The sequence below is a fragment of the Anomaloglossus baeobatrachus genome, chromosome 4, assembly GCF_048569485.1.
Source record: "Anomaloglossus baeobatrachus isolate aAnoBae1 chromosome 4, aAnoBae1.hap1, whole genome shotgun sequence".
Taxonomy (NCBI): Eukaryota; Metazoa; Chordata; class Amphibia; order Anura; family Aromobatidae; genus Anomaloglossus; species Anomaloglossus baeobatrachus.
The window spans coordinates 458,403,269-458,424,494 of NC_134356.1; the positions used below are offsets into that span (position 1 = coordinate 458,403,269).

The window sequence follows — 21,226 nt, forward strand, 5'->3', positions numbered from 1 at the left end:
GTGGTCTGCAGTGGTCATCTACTCTTGTTCCAGAGATTTTTGTGGTAGCTGCACCTAAGATAAGTTTTTGACGTTTGCTATATACCCAGGCTCAGTTTGTAGCATTTCTGTTTCCCCTCTATTGTTCCCTTGTGTCTTCCTTTAGTGTCAGTGGTCTTGACAAAGAGCTCATACCTTCCATCGTTACTTAGGGCCCATTTGCCAGGGTAAGACAGGGGCCGAGGTATTCCAGCTCAGTGACAGTTGCAAAACCTGTATAAGGTTGGTGAGGGTAGTGAGGGTGAGCTGCAGGTTGTTGTCAGGGGTCACCACTTCCCCCTTTCCCTAGCGATAGGGCATTCCTTTTCCTTCCCTTTGTATTGTACTATTCGGCCGGTATAGCTTCTATCCCCGGTCGTGACATCTCCATGTTAGTCATCACTGCTGTTTGGTCCTGGCAGTCCAAAGACAATGGTGACATGTGTCCTGCTAAGATATATGACTTGTACCACATAAGTCCATGCACCCAGCCAGTACCACCATTTTTATGTGCCATACTGGGGCATTAGAGTCAATCTCTCACTCATGACTACCGCCCTGCACCACTCTACATACTACTATGACAACCTCGTCTGATTCCATATTTACCCCAGGTAAAATAAAAAAAAGCCTATGCTTACCTACCGTGTTGGTGCCATTCCAGTGGTGTCAGTACTCGCATTCTCAGGACTCTCGTGATATTGACATCACAAGCCCACACCAAATCACCACCAGCTTCTTTCTTCCAGCCTTGACGCACAGGATAAATCAACAGGAAGTGAGCGGCAGCCGCAATGCTCACTTCCTATTGATTAACTAATGTGTGCAAAGGCTGGGACACAGAAGCGAGTGGTGATTTGACTTGGGGCTTGGGTGACATTACAATGTCATGAAAGCCCTAGGAACATGAGTACTAACATTGTGGGAACAGTGCTAGCATGGGAGGTGAGTATAGGATTTCTTATTTTACCTGAGCGAAACATATGGAATCAGAAAGGGCTGTCCTAGCCTTTAATGATCCAATGTGCATCACTAATATGGTGTTCTCATGCAAAATGTCGCAGTATTCATGTAAAAAACCCAATTTTTTAGCCTTAGACAATCGCATCACAGAGCTCATCTTTCAGTCATATAAGCGGACCTTTCAAATCACTGTTCTCTTCAAAGTATTCACGGCCATCATAATCAGATTGTTGAACTGGACTACGCCGACATCCCAGCAATTGCCGAGTAAGTCACGCACTTGTGCGCTGACAACAAGCTTCTCGGGCACACACACTGAATCTGGGTGTACGTCCCCAACTTAATTTCTTATCTGGGCATGCTCCGGAGAAGATATAAACATCACATAGTCACTGACTCACAACAGTATGTTCAAATAAGAAATGAAGCTGGGGACATACACCATGATTCAGTTCGCATGCCAGGAGATCTGGTTGTAACTGTGCAAATGTACCCAAGGGGTAAGGGGTTAAATTACTCGTCGCCGGGCCTGATGATATCGGGTCTGGGGATGTCACATGTGGCCCTTTCGCCTGGTTTCGTGGCCCTGAGGTGTACAATAGAAGAAGGGTTGGGGGTGATGATGGTGTTGGATTTGATTTCTTGACGCCACCTGCGGTATGCGGCCAAGGAATAGCAGCCGCTGCTGTCGCTATCCTCTGGGGCTGATAGTAGTAGCAGCTAAGATACTTCTGCTCCCCACAGGTGGAGCGAGCCCTGGAGAGGATGATGAGGGGAGTAGTGATGGCGGGTGCCGAAGTGTGGCGCGCTGGCATCGGCAAGGACAGGCGGACACAATCTCTGCGGGTTCAAGGTTTTCTTTACTCACAGTTCTGGTTTTACCCGGAAGATGCCGGTCATTACTGTCATGGGTCCCAGCCGATCCCAGATCCATTGGAGGTCAAAACCAGTACAGTGGACAGTGGGCCCTTCCTCCCTGCACTTATTAAAGTGAATCCCCATTGCCTGAAGCTTCTTGGGGACCCCGGTTCTTGGAAAGTGTTTACTCCAGCCCCGTATGCAAGTGCAAGGTCTGTTGTGGGGCCTGCCTTGGAAAACGATCCTGGATCCTATATAGCACTGTGCTCCGGGAACTGTGGGGGCCGGAGGGACATGCAATCCCCCTGGCCTGCAGATTTTGGTGGACAACTTGAAGTATAATCCACCCTAGGATTCTGCTCCCTGCACTGCGCCGGTCCCGAGGAAGCAATGAAGCTTTCCCCTCGGCGACCGTATTAACTCCTGCGTCCCACCAGAGCCACTGGTAAAACCAGTCTGCCCTCTTCCTCTCCTGGTGGAGAACTCACTCTTGTGTTGCTCCTAACTCCCCCTCGTGTCTGCTTCTCCCCTGGTTCCCTGTCACTAGTCGGTGTCAGCCCCCCATGTTTGGTAACTGCCTTAACACTCAATCATAGTCGATCCCCATTGGGGAGGCCAACCTGGTTGTGTATATGAGTTGGTGAGTGGTGGAACCGGTACTAACCTCCTCTGGATCCAGGATGAGTACCGCACCTTAAATAAGGTGCAGTACCCTGTGGCAACTGAAGCTTCAGGGGCGCCACACAAGCGCAGGATTTACTCTGTGATTGCCATGACATTGAGGCAATTCAGTCCATCAATCTGACTGTGATAGGCTACAATATTATGAAGAGGAACGTGACTGGAACGCTCGAAAGCGGCACCTATATGACTGAAAAACAAGGTTTATAATGCAATTGCCTAAGGATAAAAAGTGGATATTTTTGCTTTAATACTGGGATATTTTGCTTGCTAACACTGTTAGTTATGCACATTGCATCACTAATAAGATATTTTGGGTAGTTTAGTATTGACAAATGATGTGACAGGCTTCCTTTAAGATCAGAAAAACTTCATACAGTAGAAATTCATACAGTTTTACACAACACAATTTTGTGCTCACAGATTAGAATTGTAAAATCTTAAAGGGAATCTGTCACCACTTTGACCTTTTTAAATTGGTAATATGGGCATACAGGTTATGGAATGCTAAAAAAAAGCCATACCTGTAGGTGTCATATTAGATGCCTTGATGTAGAAACATCATCCTTTATCACTGTATGTAAATGAGCTGTTCCAGGCTACGGGGCGGACGCTGTCTTGAAGATAACTCCGCCTCCAGATATTATTTTAAATTAAAGGGGCGTTACCAGTGTGATGTGTGATGGCCGCTCTCTGCTCTCACTGCTGAGCTATGTGTAAGTATAACTGACACTTCTCCAGGTACCTCTCAACTTCCATCTCACAGGCAGACAGGGTTACAACATTGTTGCAATGAAGCAGAGCTCAGGGAGTTGCAAAAAATGTGTTTAAAAGAAGTCAAATTTACTTATTCCTGTTCTGTGTCAGTTACTTGTCTCACACTGGTAACGCCCAATTTATTTAAAATAACCTCTGGAGGCGGAGTTATCTTCCAGGAGGGTCCACCCCATACCCTGGAAGAGCTCATTTACATCAAGTGATAAAAGATGATTTTTCCAAAACACGCCATCTGATATGAGATATAACGGTAAGACAATTGTCAGCATTCTGTAACCTATATGCCCATATTAACAGTGTGAAAAGGTCAAAGTAGTGACAGATTCCTTTTAAGTTACAGGAAGACACAGCATGTGCCCATAGAGGTCTATATTGCAGATGCATACCACATAAATATACGTATAGTTAGTCCATTAATTTCCTTGCAACTCATCCACATTTTTTGTCAAAAATAACCAGATTGACAAGTTTATATTTGTAGAATACGCTATACTTTTTCTAGCTGTTTTCAGAATGAAAGAATTAAAAGATGTACCTTTACTTCATATTCATAATCTTGAGATTTCATGACTCCATTTTGTGCTACATACGTTAATGCTTGAATTGGGAGCCCTCCACAACATGCACCATCACCACTATCGCAGTCCACCAGCTGTTGCTCACTCAGGGTGATCAGGTTATGGTTCTTTATACATAATCGAGACTCAACCACACCCACCTAAAATGAGAGACATTCTTGTAACTCTAATTATTCAAGGTAAATGACCCAAAAAAAAAATATATTGTATATATACTGTATATATATATATGAACACTCACTGTTGCAAATGCCCAACAGGATCCACACATCCCTTGATTCTTTGCATCTGTTACACATTTGGACTCTCTCCAGTCAACATGATCAGGTAGACCTTCTCTTAGTCCATAGGACATAGTGGGAGCCTGGGTGTCATGCCCATCTGACATTAGGCAGCTCCTCCTCTTCACTTCTTCAGGTGACTATTGAACAAACAGAAATCTGTTAGAGACAAGCCTAGCTCCCTCTTTACAACTGGAAATTAAAACCTGTGAACCATAGACATTGTTCCAGAGATTGTTCTCGTTTTGTTTGTTTTTTATAGAGAGTGTTTCTATTCACTTAGAGAACAAAAAAAAAATCTTGAATATAGTGAGGCATTGGAGCAAAAAAAGGGTTATTACCATCTTCAAGATCCTATCCCAATATGCAGTAGGTGTAATACTAATAATATTAACAAATACCTACAATTAGAAATGTACTATAGTTCTTCTGATTCACTATGTAATTTACCTCATGTGCAGGGCATTGCAGGTATCCATGGTTACTACCACGCATATAGTCACAGTTAGTTAGTTGCCAGTGGTCATAACCATGGATACCTAAGGTCCTGCAATGCCCTTCACATGAGTTAAGCAACACAGTGAATCAGGAGAACTATACTACATTTCTAATGTATTTGCTATTATTATTATTATTATCATTACTCCTACTAAATATTGGGATCGAATCTTGGAGATGGGAATAACCTTGATGGCCAATAGCACAAGTTCTCTGGATTTCCATAGTATTGCACAGGTGATGATTTAATCGTCTGCACAGGTGATGATTTCCACACCTTTGCATTGCTAAGGGAATCTTAAAAACATGTATTGTTGGTGGACTGGAGTTGGGGAATACTGCTGTAAAAACATACACTCTGCCTGTTTTATCACAGGAGCAAATGTTACTGTGTCACCAGCACCCTGAGCTAATTATCAATCAAGCTAGTAACAGCTCAGCAGCTGCCGGAGCTCCTACTTCACGACTTGATTTACGACGAGCTGAGGGGACTGGAGAGTGGAGATGCAGCAGAAACACTTGCTCCTGTGATAAAACAGGCAGGGTAATGTTTTATCTGACATATCATCAGCTGCAAGCCACTGCAATGTCATCTGTATAATCACTTCTTCTTGTACATAGCAGGGACACAAGATTATTTTAGCATAGGAACATTTTTTAACACATCCAATTGCGGAACTTATTAATAATCTATTGATTAAATGTAGTTTGTTCTTGTGGCAACCACTTTAAGGATAAAGCCAAAATATAATATATTGTTTGAGCATCATCTATGGCAGGGGTCCAGAACACAAAGGCTGCAAAACAATTAATCATAGCCCGCAGCCTGGATAAATGATAATGAGGGCAATCTGGGCTAGTACCTGGGGCCTGAGGAAGTGGAGGAGGAGAAGGGGGGTATAGTGAAAAGATCCTCTTTATAGTCTTTTTTTGCATTCATCACTGAGCAGCAAGCATTCTTGCAGCTTTGCTCCTGGCAAAAGCAGATGAGACTTGCCATAAATTGGGAATGGGGATGACATGGAATTGGGGGCAGAAGAGTACAAATTCGAACACCAATGTGACCCTAGCCTGATCCTGCACAACTGTTTATTATAGAATATCAACTCTGAAAGATGCATATACATTTTCTTAAAGCGCCACTCCGACAGTTTTTTTTTTATGTCACTGCTTGAGTTGTATCATTAATCCATGTTTCCTGCCCCTAGTAGTATAAGTACCTGCTGACGTCTTCTGCTCTTCCCTACACCACTTGGGTCTCCCTCTGACATCCTGTGACCACAACTCCTGAATGAATGGAAGTCAGACCTAACAATCACAAGCACTTTATATAAAGGCCGCTTTACACGCGGTGATTTATCGTGCGATCGCATGTGCGATCGCACCCGCCCCCATCGTTTTGTGCGTTACGGGCAATTTGTTGCCCGTGTCGCACAAAGTCGGTAACCCCTGTCACACGTACTTACCTTCCAAATGACCTCACTGGGGGCAGCGAACATCTTCTTCCTGAAGGGGGAGGGACATTTGGCGTCACAGCGACATCACACAGAGGCCAGCCAATAGAAGTGGAGGGGCGGAGATGAGCAGGACGTAAACATCCCACCCACCTCCTTCCTTCCGCGTTGCCGGCGGGACGCAGATAAGCTACAGTTCATCATTCCCGGGGTGTCACACTTAGCGATGTGTGCTGCCTCAGGAACAATGAACAACTGGCGCGCAGAAGGACGATCGATTTTTTGAAAATGAGCCACGTGTCAACGAGCAACGATAAGGCGAGTATTTTTGCTCGTTCACAGTCGCTTGTAGTTGTCACACGCTACAATATGTCAAACGATGCCGGATGTGCGTCACTTATGACGTGACCCCGACGACATATCGTTTGATATATCGTAGCGTGTAATGGGCCCTTAAGTCTATAAGTCTATGAGAGCCTGATTCTGGCCCAGCAAACATTAGAGTAATCAGGAGGGTCACAAACCGCAGAAGATGACTGGAGCGGCATGAAGAACAGAAGAAGATGGCGGTGCATAACTATATTACCAGGGGCATGGAACTTACATTAATGATACAAGTCCAGCAGTGAAATAAAATTTGAAAAACAAATGCCAAAGTGATGCTTTCAATAAATAAACTAAAAAATGTATCTTCTACCAACAACATAATTTGCTGTGTATATATACATGAACTTACTATATCTGCAAAATGATTCATTCCTTTCCAGTATGTGGAGCGGCCTTCGTCAGTGAGCTTATTATGTTCCTGTACCTTATGCCAAGTGTCCTCCCAAATTTTTCTCCGATATAACTCTTCTCTGGTCGATGAATATTTTTTATCTGGTATAAAGTATTTGTAAATGTTACTGCTATTATTAAATGAGTGCTTGTGAATATAATACTGTCATCACTGGTCTTATAAATGTCTTTACATTTCTGGCTTACATTGCTGTAATATGGCAGGATGGTGTGACCTCAGTACCTGGCCCATCCTGCCCAACTGAACCCAGCTTAGATCACCATAGGATCCTACACAGCTCAGTTTTATCAGACAGGCAAGGTATTACAGTAACTATTAGTTAAAGCAAATTAATTAGGTTTGTATGTTAAATGTACTTTTTAAAATGAATTTGATGTTTTTGTTCATTATTTTTTCTTATCATTTTAATTTTGAAAAAATGTGAGAAATATATCAATTTTCATACTGGCTACAAGGCTATTTCAGACTGCTATAACTCCTTAGTCACACAGACAATTTTGATTTTAAAACGGTATTCCTATCTCCAAGATCCTATCCCAATATATAGAAGGCTTAAGAAAAGTAATAATAATAATAATAATATTAGCAAATCCCTCCAATTAGAAATGTAATACAGTTCTCCTGATATAGCCATGTCTCTTACCTCATGTGCAAGGCATTGCAGCTTATTTATCCAAAGTTGCGACCACAAGCAAACTAACTGTCACTATATGATTATATGAAATCATGGATACCTAAGCTGCAATGCCCTGCATATGAGGTAAGAAACATGGCTATATCGGGAGAACTATACTACATCTTTAATTGGAGGTATTTGCTATTATTTATTATTACACCTACTATATATTGTCATAGGATCGTGAAGATGGGAATAACCCTTTAATGACCAGGCCAATTTTTGGAAATCTGACCAGTATCACTTTATGAGGTAATAACGTATAATAAATGCTTCAATGAATCCCAGTGATTCTGAGATTGTTTTTTGTGCCACATTGTACTTTATGATAGTGGTAAATTTAGGTCAATATTTTTTGCGTTTATTTGTGAATTTAGGCAAAAATTTTGATATTTTCAATTTTTCAACTTTTAGATCCTTAAACCAGTTAGTCATGCTGCACAAAAAAAAAAAAATTCAATAACATTTCCCATATGTCTGGAGTATATAAACATTTTTTATTACTTTCAGTATAAGGTTGGGATCACATTCTTATGTCCTACACTGAGCACTAACCTCCACTGCTATCTGATTATCGTAGGGTTAAATTACATTAAAAACAATTTGCCATAGGGAACTTGAGGTATCCTAACTCAAAACCATTTAAAACTTAGAATTTAAGAAAGCCAATAAATGTTATCATTGTGATGCCTAACACAACATTAAAACTACAGCAATGGGGAGACATTATTCAGGCTCTTAGGGAATAACAGGCCGCGGACCTGAATCTCCTATATTAATCCTTTTAAATTGTCTCTCCCTAATGCTGATACTAAAACCTATCAGCTCATAGCCTCCCCAACATGTTTCACCATGTCTGGCTTCATCAGGGGAGTGAGGCTAAACACTGAGCACTGACGCCAGGGTTTACTTGTAAATCCCTCAAAAATGTGATTCAGACAAAATCTCAGATGGAACTATGAGGCAGATGGAGACACTTTGGCCGTCGTTTGGCATCTGTTTAGCTGGTGTCCATCTTTTTTAGGTGTTGACAGAACTGTGGTTGTCCAAACTTGTGCGCTAAAAAGATTCCGAGGGGCACCCTCAAAATAGGGACAAGAAGAAGATCAAAGTGATTCCACCTATCTCATTACAGTGAGTGGTTCCATTGGGGGTTTTGTCTGAATTGTGGCTTTTGGGATTTACACTACAACCCTGATTAAGTGCTCAGTGGAGAGTACAGTATAAATGTCAACCGAGTCTAAAGGCCGCTTTACACGCTGCAACATTGCTAGCGATGTTGATAGCGATCGCACCTGCCCCCGTCGTGTGTGCATCACGGGCAAATCACTGGCCGTGGCGAACAATATCGCTAGTACGCATCACATGCACATACCTTCCTAACAACGTCACTGTGGCCAGCGAACAAACTCTTTTTTAAGGGGGAGGTTCATGCGGCGTCACAGCGACATCACACAGCGGGCCACCAATAGAAGCGGAGGGGCGGAGAGCAGCCGCATTAACGTCACTCCCACCTCATTGCCGTAGGACGCAGGAACGCTATTGTTCGTTGTTCCCGGGGTGTCACACGTAGCAATGTGTGCTGCCTCAGGATCGACGAACAACTTGCGTCCAAAATGAGCAATGATATTTGGGAACGGAACGACGTGTCAACAATCAACGATTTTTGCCGTTTTTCGGATTGTTAAAGGTCGCTCGTAGGTGTCACACGCAACAACGTCGCTAACGACCCGGATGTGTGTCACGAATTCCGTGACCCCAACGATATCTCGTTAGCGATGTTGTTGCGTGTAAAGCGGCCTTTATTGTTTTTTTTTTGGGAAGTAGAACGGTCAATTAGATAGCAGTACAAAAATACTTATTTTTTGCGCAGTTAACTGTATGGTGTAAGTGACAAGATGACTTTTTTTCTTCGGGTCAGTGCAATTACAGACATACCAGATTCATATTTTGTTATTTTTTGCTAATATCACATGGCAAAAATTATTTTTTATAATAAATAGTTTTTTTTATCTCAATATCTGTAGATCTGTAACTTTTTTATATTTTTACAAACAGGCCCTTATAAGGCCTTATTTTTTGTGCAATGAGTTTAAAAAAAATTTGGTGTACCATTTTACGATATGCGATACTTTAGATCGCTTTTAATTCAGATTTTTTAGACGCCGAATGAAAAAAGGCATCAAGTCAGCTATTGTTTTTTATTATTTTTTTTGCACATTTCACAGTGTGGTAAAAGTGATAGCAGTGATAGTATTCTTTGGGTCAGTACAATTACAGCGATTCCAGATTTATATAGGTTTTTTGTGTTTTGCTACTTTTACACACTTGAAACAATATTGTACATAAACAAATTGGTTTTTGTATTGCCATATTCTGAAAGTTGTAACTTTTTTATTTTTTTTGTCTAATGATGGTATGTTTTCTGTGGTACATTTTCCAATTTTAATTTATACCATTTTTTTACATAGTTTTTTATTCAATTTTTTGTGCCAGTATAATGAAAAATCAACATTTTTTACTTATATTTTAATTATTTTTTATTACAGTCTTGGTAGAATGGAATAAATAGCATGAGAGATTTATAGATCGCATCGTTCCAGACTTCGTAATACCAATTATGTGTACTTTTTGTTTACTTTTTCTTTAACACAAAGGTTTTTTTTACTTAGTCCCACAGTGGGACATACACATTTTTTAAATACACAGCCTCAATATTTATTATCAAATCGTTAGTGTGGGAATTTTAAAGTGAGGTATATAAACAACAAAAAAAAAGAAATAGAAAGACCACCAACAGAAATCATAAAATAAATTACATGTATAGCTCACCGCATTTTATATTCATACACATTTTCTGTTAAAAGGATTTATAATATTTTATTGTATTTATTAATAAAGTAATTTATTTTATAAGTTCTGATGATCGTTTTTCTATTCATTTTTTGATGGTTTTGAATATTTTTTTGTTTGATTTCTGGTCTCATGTAATACTCTTGTACTGCAGTTCAGAAGACCTGTCAGTGATTCACTGACTGTGCCTGTTAGACACTGTCTATGGCCCTCTTCACAAGTCCGTGAAAATCACGCACGTGTTTCACAGACATGTCAAAATTGCGTTTTCCCCTCCATGTTTATGGCACTACGTGTGTTATATAGTGATGAGCGAGTACTAAAAAGCTCGGGTGCTCGAAGCTCGGGCCGAGCCTCCCAAGATACTCGTGTACTCGGGCCGAGCAACGAGCCCAATGTTATCCTATGGGAGACCCGAGTATTTTTGTGAAATGACCCCCCGGCAGCATGGAGAAACCCTAAAAATGTCACAAAAGTCTCAGAAGAGTGCTCAAATGACATGGCAACAGCATGGGGAAGACCCCTTGAAGCATTTATCACTGAAAAGTCACAGCTGTGAACAATTTTGTCCGCGTTTTACGCCATTTTTACGGACTCACCAGAAAACCTTCCAAAATGACCCCAAAATGATTTTTCATGGCGGAAATGTTAAGGGCACATACCCAATAGTGAGATAGAGCTGGTGTATGTTACTTTTTGAGATTAATACATGAAAGATTTTACGTGAAAACATTGTGTGGCACTCCGATGTCCCTGAGAAGAGACGTACATGAAGGCCTCTTGAGTCTAATGTGCCCATTTTGAGGAAGTGAGTCTTTGTAGTATTTTCCTTTGCCAGGGCAGTCCAAAATTGTGAGGTTCACCAATGCCCCTGCATACAGACGTGCATGAGGGCCTGTAAACCTGAAGTGCCCATTGTAAGGAAGTGGGTCTATTGTAGAATAGCCCTTAGGCAGGGCAGCCAAAAATTGGGAGGCTCCACGTTGTCCCTGGGTAGAGACGTGCATGAGGGCCTCAAAACATTAAGTGTCCATTGTCAGGAAGTGGGTGTATTATAGTATAGCCCTTAGGCAGGGCAGCCAAAAATTGGGAGGCTCCACATTGTCCCTGGATAGAGACGTGCATGATGGCCTGTAAACCTGAAGTGCCCATTGTAAGGAAGTGGGTCTATTGTAGTATAGCCCTTAGGCAGGGCAGCCAAAAATTGGGAGGCTCCACATTGTCCCTGGATAGAGACGTGCATGATGGCCTGTAAACCTGAAGTGCCCATTGTAAGGAAGTGGGTCTATTGTAGTATAGCCCTTAGGCAGGGCAGCCAAAAATTGGGAGGCTCCACATTGTCCCTGGATAGAGACGTGCATGATGGCCTGTAAACCTGAAGTGCCCATTGTAAGGAAGTGGGTCTATTTTAGTATAGCCCTTTGCCAGGGCAGCCAAAAATTGGGAGGCTCCACGTTGTCCCTGGATAGAGACGTGCATGATGGCCTGTAAACCTGAAGTGCCCATTGTAAGGAAGTGGGTCTATTGTAGTATAGCCCTTAGGCAGGGCAGCCAAAAATTGGGAGGCTCCACGTTGTCCCTGGGTAGAGACGTGCATGAGGGCCTCAAAACATTAAGTGTCCATTGTCAGGAAGTGGGTGTATTATAGTATAGCCCTTAGGCAGGGCAGCCAAAAATTGGGAGGCTCCACGTTGTCCCTGGGTAGAGACGTGCATGAGGGCCTCAAAACATTGTTCCCATTGCAAAGGAGCGGGTCTCCTGTCGTTGTAATGTCCATTCTGCAAAGAATGGGCGAAAAAATTTACCACTGGGGGTATACCTGAAACAAAGGCCTAAGTATTGCAATTTGTAACGGTCATCATCATGGTGGCGCATGAGGAGAAGGAGGAGCAGTCCAGCGATTATCCAAAGTCCAGAAGTGTGTACCCATGGGTGAGTGGAGGTACATGGCAAACTTTAAATTCCGCTCTCATTTGCTGGTGGTGTGGTGAAGTCTGGCCCAATCCAACCCTTGTTCATCTTGATCAGAGTCAGCCTGTCAGCATTTTCAGTTGACAGGCGGGTGCGTTTATCTGTAATGATTCCACCTGCGGCACTAAAAACACGCTCTGACAAAACGCTAGCAGCAGGGCAGGCCAGGACTTCCAAGGCGTAGAGAGCCAATTCATGCCACGTGTCCAGCTTGGATACCCAATAATTGTAAGGCACAGAGGAATGTCGGAGTACAGTTGTTCGATCTGCAAGGTACTCCTTCAGCATCTGGGCAAACTTAGGATTTCTTGTGGCACTACCCCGCACCTCAGGGGCTGTGGTACGTGAGGGGCTGAGAAAACTGTCCCACATCTTAAAGACTGTTCCCCTACCTCTGGCGGATTGGACTTGTGCCTCTATCGGCTGTACGCCTCGGTTGTCCACTGATTCCTGACCTATGCCGCTAGCGTTTTGTGAGGGGAATGCTTTGCCTACTTCCGTGAGTATGGCCTTCCGGAACTGCTGCATTTTGGTTGACCTCTCCTCCACGGGAATAAGAGACAAAAAGTTCTCCTTGTAGCGTGGGTCTAACAGTGTTACCAACCAGTAATGATTGTCGGCCAAGATGTTCTTAACGCGAGGGTCACGAGACAGGCAGCTTACCATAAAGTCAGCCATGTGCGCCAGACTCTTAACAGCCAGGACTTCAGTAGCCTGACCAACAAGATGACTGAACATGCTGTCCTCCTCCTCCTCCTCCTCCTCCTCCTCATCTACCCTGTCCTCTGGCCAGCCACGCTGAACCGAGGATATGACTGGTGTGCATGTCATATCCTCAATTTGGCCGGAGAGTTGCTCCATGTCTTCATCCTCCTCCTCGTCATAGTCCTCCACTGCACGTTGTGATGAGACGAGGCTGGGCTGTGTGTTATCACCCACACCCACTACTGTTTCTTGCTGCAACTCATCGCGCTCCGCCTGCAATGCATCATGTTTGTTTTTCAGCAGAGACCGTTTTAGAAGGCAGAGTAGCGGTATGGTGACGCTAATAATGGCGTCATCACCACTCACCATCTTGGTGGAGTCCTCAAAGTTTTGGAGGATGGTACATAGGTCTGACATCCATCTCCACTCCTCAGGTGTTATGTGTGGAGTTTGACCCATTTCCCGACGGCTTAGGTGATGCAGGTACTCAACAACTGCCCTCTTCTGCTCACATATCCTGACCAACATGTGCAGAGTTGAATTCCAACGCGTGGGGACATCACACACCAGTCTGTGAGCCGGAAGATGCAAACTGCGCTGAAAGCCGGCAAGGCCGGCTGAAGCAGTAGGTGACTTTCGAAAATGTGCAGACAGGCGGTGAACTTTTACCAGCAGATCAGACAGCTCTGGGTATGACTTTAGAAACCGCTGAACCACGAGGTTGAGCACATGGGCCACGCATGGAACATGTGTCAGCTGGCCTCGCCTCAAAGCCGCCACCAGGTTCCGGCCATTGTCACACACGACCTTTCCTGGCTTTAGGTTCAGAGGTGTGAGCCAGTGATCTGCCTGCTGTTTCAGAGCTGTCCACAGCTCTTCTGCATTGTGGGGTTTGTCACCTATGCAGATTAGCTTCAGCACAGCCTGTTGCTGCTTCGCCGAGGCAGTGCTGCAGTGCTTCCAGCTTGTGACTGGTGTGGAGGGTACAGTGGATGAGGATGCGCAGGAGGAGGAGGAGGCTGAAGAGCATGACATTCCGGAGCTGTAGAGTGTGGGTGAAACACTGACTGAGGTAGGGCCTGCAAACCTTGGTGTGGGAAGGACGTGTTCCGTCCCTCGCTCAGACTGGGTCCCAGCTTCCACAATATTAACCCAGTGTGCCATCAACGAGATGTAGCGGCCTTGCCCACAAGCACTTGTCCACGTGTCTGTGGTTAGGTGGACCTTGGGTGAAACAGCGTTGTTCAGGGCACGTGTGATGTTTTGTGACACGTGGTTATGCAACGCGGGGACGGCACACCGGGAGAAATAGTGGCGGCTGGGGACCGAGTAACGTGGGACAGCTGCCGCCATCAGGTCACGGAATGCTTCTGTCTCCACCAGCCTAAAAGGCAACATTTCCAGCGCAAGCAGTCGCGAAATGTTAGCATTTAGAACTGTGGCATGTGGGGTGTTGGCAGTGTATTTGCGCCTGCGTTCAAAGGTTTGCTGAATGGATAACTGAACGCTGCGCTGGGACAAGGACGTGCTTGATGATGGTGTTCTTTCTGCGTAGGCAACTGCAGGTGCAGGAGTGGAGGAGGCTTGTTCGCAGGCAGCATGGACAGGGGATTGGCTCGCATGCACAACCAGCGAAGACGTAGCAGTGACATCAGCAAGCACTGCTCCTCGACTCTGTTGTACTTCCCACAAAGTCGAGTGCTTGGCTGACATGTGCCTGATCATGCTGGTGGTGGTCAGGCTGCTAGTTTTGGTACCCCTGCTGATGCTGGCACGGCAGGTGTTGCAAATGGCCTTTTTTGAATCATCTGGATCCAACTTAAAAAACTGCCAGACTCGGGAAGACCTAACATTTGTACAGGCACCTTGTGTCATCGTGTTGTTCCGGGGAACGGTTGCCTGACTTCTGCCTGGGGCCACCACCCTGCTTCTTACTGCCTGTTGTGATGCTACGCCTCCCTCCCCCTGTGCACTGCTGTCCTCGCTCTGCATATCCTCCTGCCAGGTTGGGTCAGTTACTGGATCATCCACCACGTCGTCTTCCTCTTCCGCACTCTGCTCCTCCTCCTGACTTCCTGACAATTGTGTCTCATCATCGTCCACCACTTGTTGAGACACGTTGCCAACTTCGTGAGAACGTGGCTGCTCAAATATTTGGCCATCTGTACAGACGATCTCCTCATGACCCACTTCAATATGAGCTGGCGAGAGGCCAGAATGTGTGAATGGAAACGTGAACAGCTCTTCCGAGTGTCCAAGTGTGGGATCATTAATGTCCGAGGAGGACGTGTACTCAGCCTGGTGGTAGGAAGGAGGATCAGGTTCAGAAATGTGCGGTGCAGTATCACGGCTACTGACACTTGACCGTGTGGAAGACAGAGTGTTTGTGGTGGTGCCAATCTGACTGGAAGCATTATCTGCTATCCAACTAACAACCTGTTGACACTGGTCTTGGTTCAAGAGCGGTGTACTGCTGCGGTCCCCAAGAATTTGGGACAGGACGTGCGAGCGACTAGATGTGGCCCTTTGTTGTGGCGAAATTAGAGCTTGCCCACGACCTCGGCCTCTGCCTGCACCACCATCACGTCCACTTCCTTGTTCCTTGCCAATGCCCTTGCGCATTTTGCAATGCTGTGCACTGCTGACGTGTATATTCACTACTTGTGCGTTATATCAAAGTTTGTGGAAATTGCACACAAGTGCACCTGTACGCTGCCACCAACAGGCACACACGTGCGGTTTTAAAAACCAAGCACGGACGCAATAAGAACCTAACAGGTTTTTTTGGGGAGCGACAATTACAGACAAGTCAGACACTATCTGGACTGTTTTACACTGTGTACACCAGCCCCAGATATGATGAAGGCTGGTATACGGTCACCACTACCCTGCCTGCCTGCCTGCCTGTATACTGGTACAATAGTCCTGACAAGGACTCTTCTGGTCACTAGCCTGTATTCAGACCTGGCTATACCCTGCCTGTATATAGCAACAATAGTCCTGAGAAGGACTCTGCTACTGTACTCCGACCTGGCTATACCCTGCCTGCCTGTATACAACTAGAATAGTCCTGAGAAGGACGTTTGGTCACACTGTTTGCAGCCCTGCAACTGAAAAAGCTATAAAGGGCCGCAAAGCTTTCCCTGAATCAGCGACACTCTCCCTGCACTGACTGTCTGGATAGCTGTGAGCAGAGCACAGCGCGCCGGCCGGTATAAAGGCTCGGTCACGCTGTGCAGGCCGGCCAATCACTGCAATTCCACAACTAACAGGGCTGTGGCATTGCAGTGGTCTGCCAGCCAATCCCTGCATGAGGGCTGGCTCTCAAAAGAGCGCCAACATGCAGAAATGAAGACCACGAGTACAGCACGAGTATCGCGAGATTACTCGGTCCCCGCCGAGCAGCCCGAGTACAGCGATACTCGTGCGAGTACCGAGTAGTTACAAGCATGCTCGCTCATCACTAGTGTTATACGTATTAACACACGGAGAACGGAAAGCCCCACCTTACATGTTTCTTCCGGAGCTGTCTGTGGTGCTGACTGACAATGTTCGGCACAGGCCACGCCCCGCTGACGCTGTTTCCGGCCCCCTGTGAAGAAGATGCGTTGTTCAAATTCACTGGGGGTCGGATGCAGGTGACAGCTGCGGCAGTCACTGCAGGACTCGTGGAGGTGAATTTGTGTTTTTTTTATTTTTAAAATGACACGTGTGTTTCTCCGGCGCGTGTCACATGGACCCACATCCACACTACATCCGTGTGGTACATGTGCGGGCCGTATGACACCCATGCTGCCGGAGAAAAACGGACATGCCTCCGTGTGGAGCACACGGGCTCATGTGTGCTCCACACGGAGGCACGGGTCAATGGCTAAACACGTGCGTGCACATAAACCCATTGATTTTAATGGGTTTACGTGTGCACGTGTCTCCGGTACATGCGGGCATGGACCTATCACGTACCGGTGACACGTGCGTGTGAAGGGGGCCTATGGCCTCTTTCACACGTTTGTGTCTCCGGTACGTGTTTGGTCCGTTTCCTCACGTACCGGAGACACGGGCACACGTAGACCCATTAAAATCAATGGGTCTGCGATCACGTGTGTGTTCTGCCATGGACCAGTGTGCATGTGGAGCATACATGTGTCCGTGTTACGAGGGGGACCCGGGGAAGCGTGCCAAGATGGGAAATGGACTGCTTCCGCCGGTCAAGGTCCACTGTGCGGTGTAAGGGACCGCCGCTATGGTGGGTGAAGAGTGAGCGGGTTGCTGCTAGCGATCGTCTGGAATGTCACAGACGATCTATGTACACCGATCTGCCCTAACCCGTGAGGGTTGTATGGCACAGATCTCACGGCTCGGTGTACCTGTTGCACGGGGAAGCACAGAGGTGCCCACGCACGTGTGCCAGTGGAAGTCACGAGAATATGGCACGAGGGTAGCACAGAGGTGCCCACGCACGTGTGCTTTCAATAACCAGGTGAGTCCAATGGAGACTTGAGGAGCTCACCTGGGACAGGAACACGGCCTGTTGACGGGGGTACTGCCGGAGCAGCAAGGCAGGAACACGGCCTGCAAACGAGGTACTGCCGGAGCAGCAAGGGCCAAGCCCACAAGAGACAGTAATGCCTGAGCAGTGGCGTGGCAGCACGCTGCCAGACATCCAAACATAGAAGGACGGTCGCGCGCCGCCATGATGGCAGGGGGAGCTTTTAAGGAGGTGCAGCTCCACCCGAGGGCGGGCGCGAGGCGGAGATGACGGACTTGACCCAATCAGGGTCCACGACGTCCCAGCCTGGCCAGTCAGGATTCACCACGTCACCAGCCTTGCAGCCACATTGTGCAGCCTCGCAGACCTTCGGGGCCGCTGAGCAGGAGAGTCTGCGGCAGGCCAGGAATGGGAGACCGCTTCACTCCTTGTAACAGGAGAACCACTAGGTGTCACCCTTCTGCTGCCTCTCTGAGAAGGTATCTCCTGCACACTGCGCAGTCTGGCAGACCTTCGGCGCTGCTGAGGAGGAGTGCTCGTGGCAGGCAAGGAATGGGAGACTGCCTCAGTCCTTGCCTCAGGAGAGCCACGAGATGTAACATTACCCCCCCGTCTAGGCCCCCCCCTGTCCGTGCTCGAAGGCCGCTATCAAACCCGGGGCGCGGATATGATCCTCCAACTCCCAGGATCTATGCTCCGGCCCACTCCACGAGGTAGTACCTCTTGCCCTGTATGACTTTTGTCTCCACAAGTTTTGCCACCTCAGGGTCCTCGGCCGGGGAGTCGGTTTGAGCCGGCAGGGACCCCGAGAATTTATTAAGTCGTACGGGTTTCAGGAGGGACACGTGAAAGGTGTTGGCTATAGCCCAGCGTGGAGGGAGCTGGAGTCGATATGCCACTGGGTTTACCTGCTGTAGTACTTTAAACGGACCCAGATACCTAGGGGCGAATTTGGCTGCCTGTACCCGTAGGTTAACATTCTTAGAGGACAGCCATACTAGGTCACCAGGGGCGAAGGATGGTGCAGGGCGGCGGCGAACATCAGCCGTTGTCACCATCCGGTCTTTAGCCCTTTTAAGAGCCTCTTGGGTGTCATCCCAGATCTCCCGGGCCTTGGTCGCCCAATCCTCCACTCTAGTATCGGGTGACGTAATGGGCATCGAAACCGGGATTCTGGGATGTTGTCCGTTATTGAGTAGGAACGGAGTCTGGCCAGAGGATTCATGGACCGAATTGTTAATGGCAAATTCGGCCCAAGGAAGGAGGTTAGCCCAGTTGTCGTGGTGCGCGGATAGAAAATGGCGGAGGTAAGTTACCAAGGTCTGATTAGTCCTCTCCACTAGTCCATTGGTCTCGGGATGGTATGCGGAGGAGATGTTCAGCTCTATCTGCAGGAGCTTACAGAGCTCTCTCCAGAAGCGAGACGCGAACTGGGGACCCCGGTCGCTCACCACCTTGTCAGGCATGCCATGCAACCTAAATACATGCCGAATGAACAAGGTGGCGAGAGCACGTGACGTCGGGAGTCGTGGGAGAGGCACCAAGTGGACCATTTTAGAGAAGTGGTCCGTGATGACCCATACGACCCTGTGCCCTGCTGACTTGGGCAGATCTCCCAGGAAGTCCATCCCCACTACTTCCCAGGGACGATCCGGCACTGGCAGTGGGTGAAGAAGACCTGCCGGTCTCTGCCGGGACGGCTTATTCCGAGCACACGACATACAGGCTCCCACATATTCCTGTATGTCCTGGGGTAGTCTCGGCCACCAATAATGCCTGGTCACCAGGTCTCTGGTCCTTTTGACCCCGAAGTGACCCCCGACCTTGGAGGCATGGGCCCACGATAGCACCTCGTTCCGTAGTTCAGGGGGGAACGAGGGTTTTGCCAGGTGGCACCTGGTCCAAAGAAGTGGGAGTGACCATCCTCAAGCTGTCCGGGGGTAGTATAAGACGAGGCTCCTCCTCGTCCTCCTCCAACACAACCATACAACGTGACAAGGCATCGGCCCGTACATTCTTCTCACCGGCCAGGTGGCGGATAATAAAGCGGAACCGGGAGAAGAATAAAGACCAACGGGCCTGCCTTGGGTTCAGGCGTTGTGCTGTCTGGAGGTATGTGAGGTTTTTGTGGTCAGAAAAAACCTCAAATGGATGCTTCGCACCCTCCAGGAGATGCCGCCATTCCTGGAATGCTAGTTTCATCGCCAGTAACTCCCTATCCCCTATGGAGTAGTTCCTCTCGGCCGGAGAAAAGGTCTTGGAGAAAAAGAAACACGGATGTTTCCTTCCTCGTTCGTTTTTCTGGTACAGGACTGCACCTGCACCGACCGAAGAGGCGTCTACCTCCAGTAGGAAGGGTTTGGAGATGTCTGGACGATGAAGGATGGGAGCTCTGGAGAAGTGAGTTTTGAGAGTGTGAAATGCCTCTACCGTTTCCCGTGTCCATGCTTTGGGATTAGCGCCCTTGCGGGTAAGGGCAATGATGGGTGCTGCCACCGTCGAAAAGTTGGGAATGAACTGGCGATAATAATTGATAAACCCCAAGAATCGCTGGATCGCCTTCAGCGAGCGGGGCTCAGGCCAGTTCATCACTGTCTCCAACTTCCCCGGATCCATTGCTAACCCCTGACTGGACACTATGTACCCCAGGAACGGCAAGGATTCCTGTTCAAAAACGCACTTTTCCAGCTTAGCATATAACGAATGGGTGCGGAGCCTCTTAAGTACTCGGATGACATCCCTCCGATGGGTGGTAAGATCGGGGGAGAAGATAAGAATGTCATCCAGGTATGCAACCACGGAAAGATACAAATCCCGGAAAATGTCATTCACAAAGTCTTGAAATACGGCGGGGGCATTGCAGAGTCCGAAGGGCATTACTAGATACTCATAGTGACCGTCCCTGGTGTTAAAGGCGGTCTTCCACTCATCGCCCTTTCGGACTCGCACTAGATTATACGCCCCGCGTAGATGCAGCTTTGTGAAGACCTTTGCCCCGCGGAATCGATCAAATAGCTCAGTAATGAGGGGCAAAGGGTATTTGTTCTTGATTGTGATTGCATTTAATCCCCTGTAATCGATACAGGGGCGCAGATCCCCTTCCTTCTTCTGCACAAAAAAGAACCCTGCACCAGCCGGTGATATAGACTTGCAAATGAACCCCTTCGCCAGGCTGTCCTGAATATATTTGGACATAGCCTCCGTCTCTGGAGCAGAGAGTGGATACACTCTGCCCCTAGGGGGCTCGGAGCCTGGCTTCAGGTCTAGTCGGCAATCATATGGCCGGTGGGGAGGAAGAGTATCTGCGGCCCTTTTGGAAAAGACATCCCTGTAGGCCTCATAAGGTGTCGGTAAACCCGGCCCCTCAGTATTCCCTGAGGACCCAACCGACCTAATGGTAGCGGGTGGTTCGGTAGTCACGAGGTGCTCTCTACAGGATCCTGCCCAGGATGAGATCTCCCCTGTTGCCCAGTTGAGTATAGGAGCATGCTGTCTCAACCAGGGAAGGCCCAGTAGAATCTCATCCGTCCCCCCTGGAAGCACCAGGAAGGACACCTGCTCATGGTGTCCCGGTGGTACTTCCATCCTGAGAGGGATGGTGATCTGGGTGATAGGATCGAGTAGT

General features: G+C 47.1%; 1 protein-coding gene across 2 annotated transcripts in view; it reads right to left on the reverse strand.

The window, feature by feature from the left end:
- Positions 1-21,226, reverse strand: part of LOC142301679 (cathepsin L-like proteinase) — a 48,158-nt gene that overhangs the window by 16,738 nt on the left and 10,194 nt on the right. For both annotated transcript variants that reach the window (XM_075342697.1, XM_075342696.1), the window contains 3 exons: positions 6,845-6,987; positions 4,117-4,296; positions 3,833-4,015 (listed from right to left, as the gene is read on the reverse strand). In XM_075342697.1, coding sequence (XP_075198812.1) covers positions 3,833-4,015; positions 4,117-4,296; positions 6,845-6,987 — 506 coding nt within the window. The remainder of the gene's footprint in view (positions 1-3,832; positions 4,016-4,116; positions 4,297-6,844; positions 6,988-21,226) is intronic.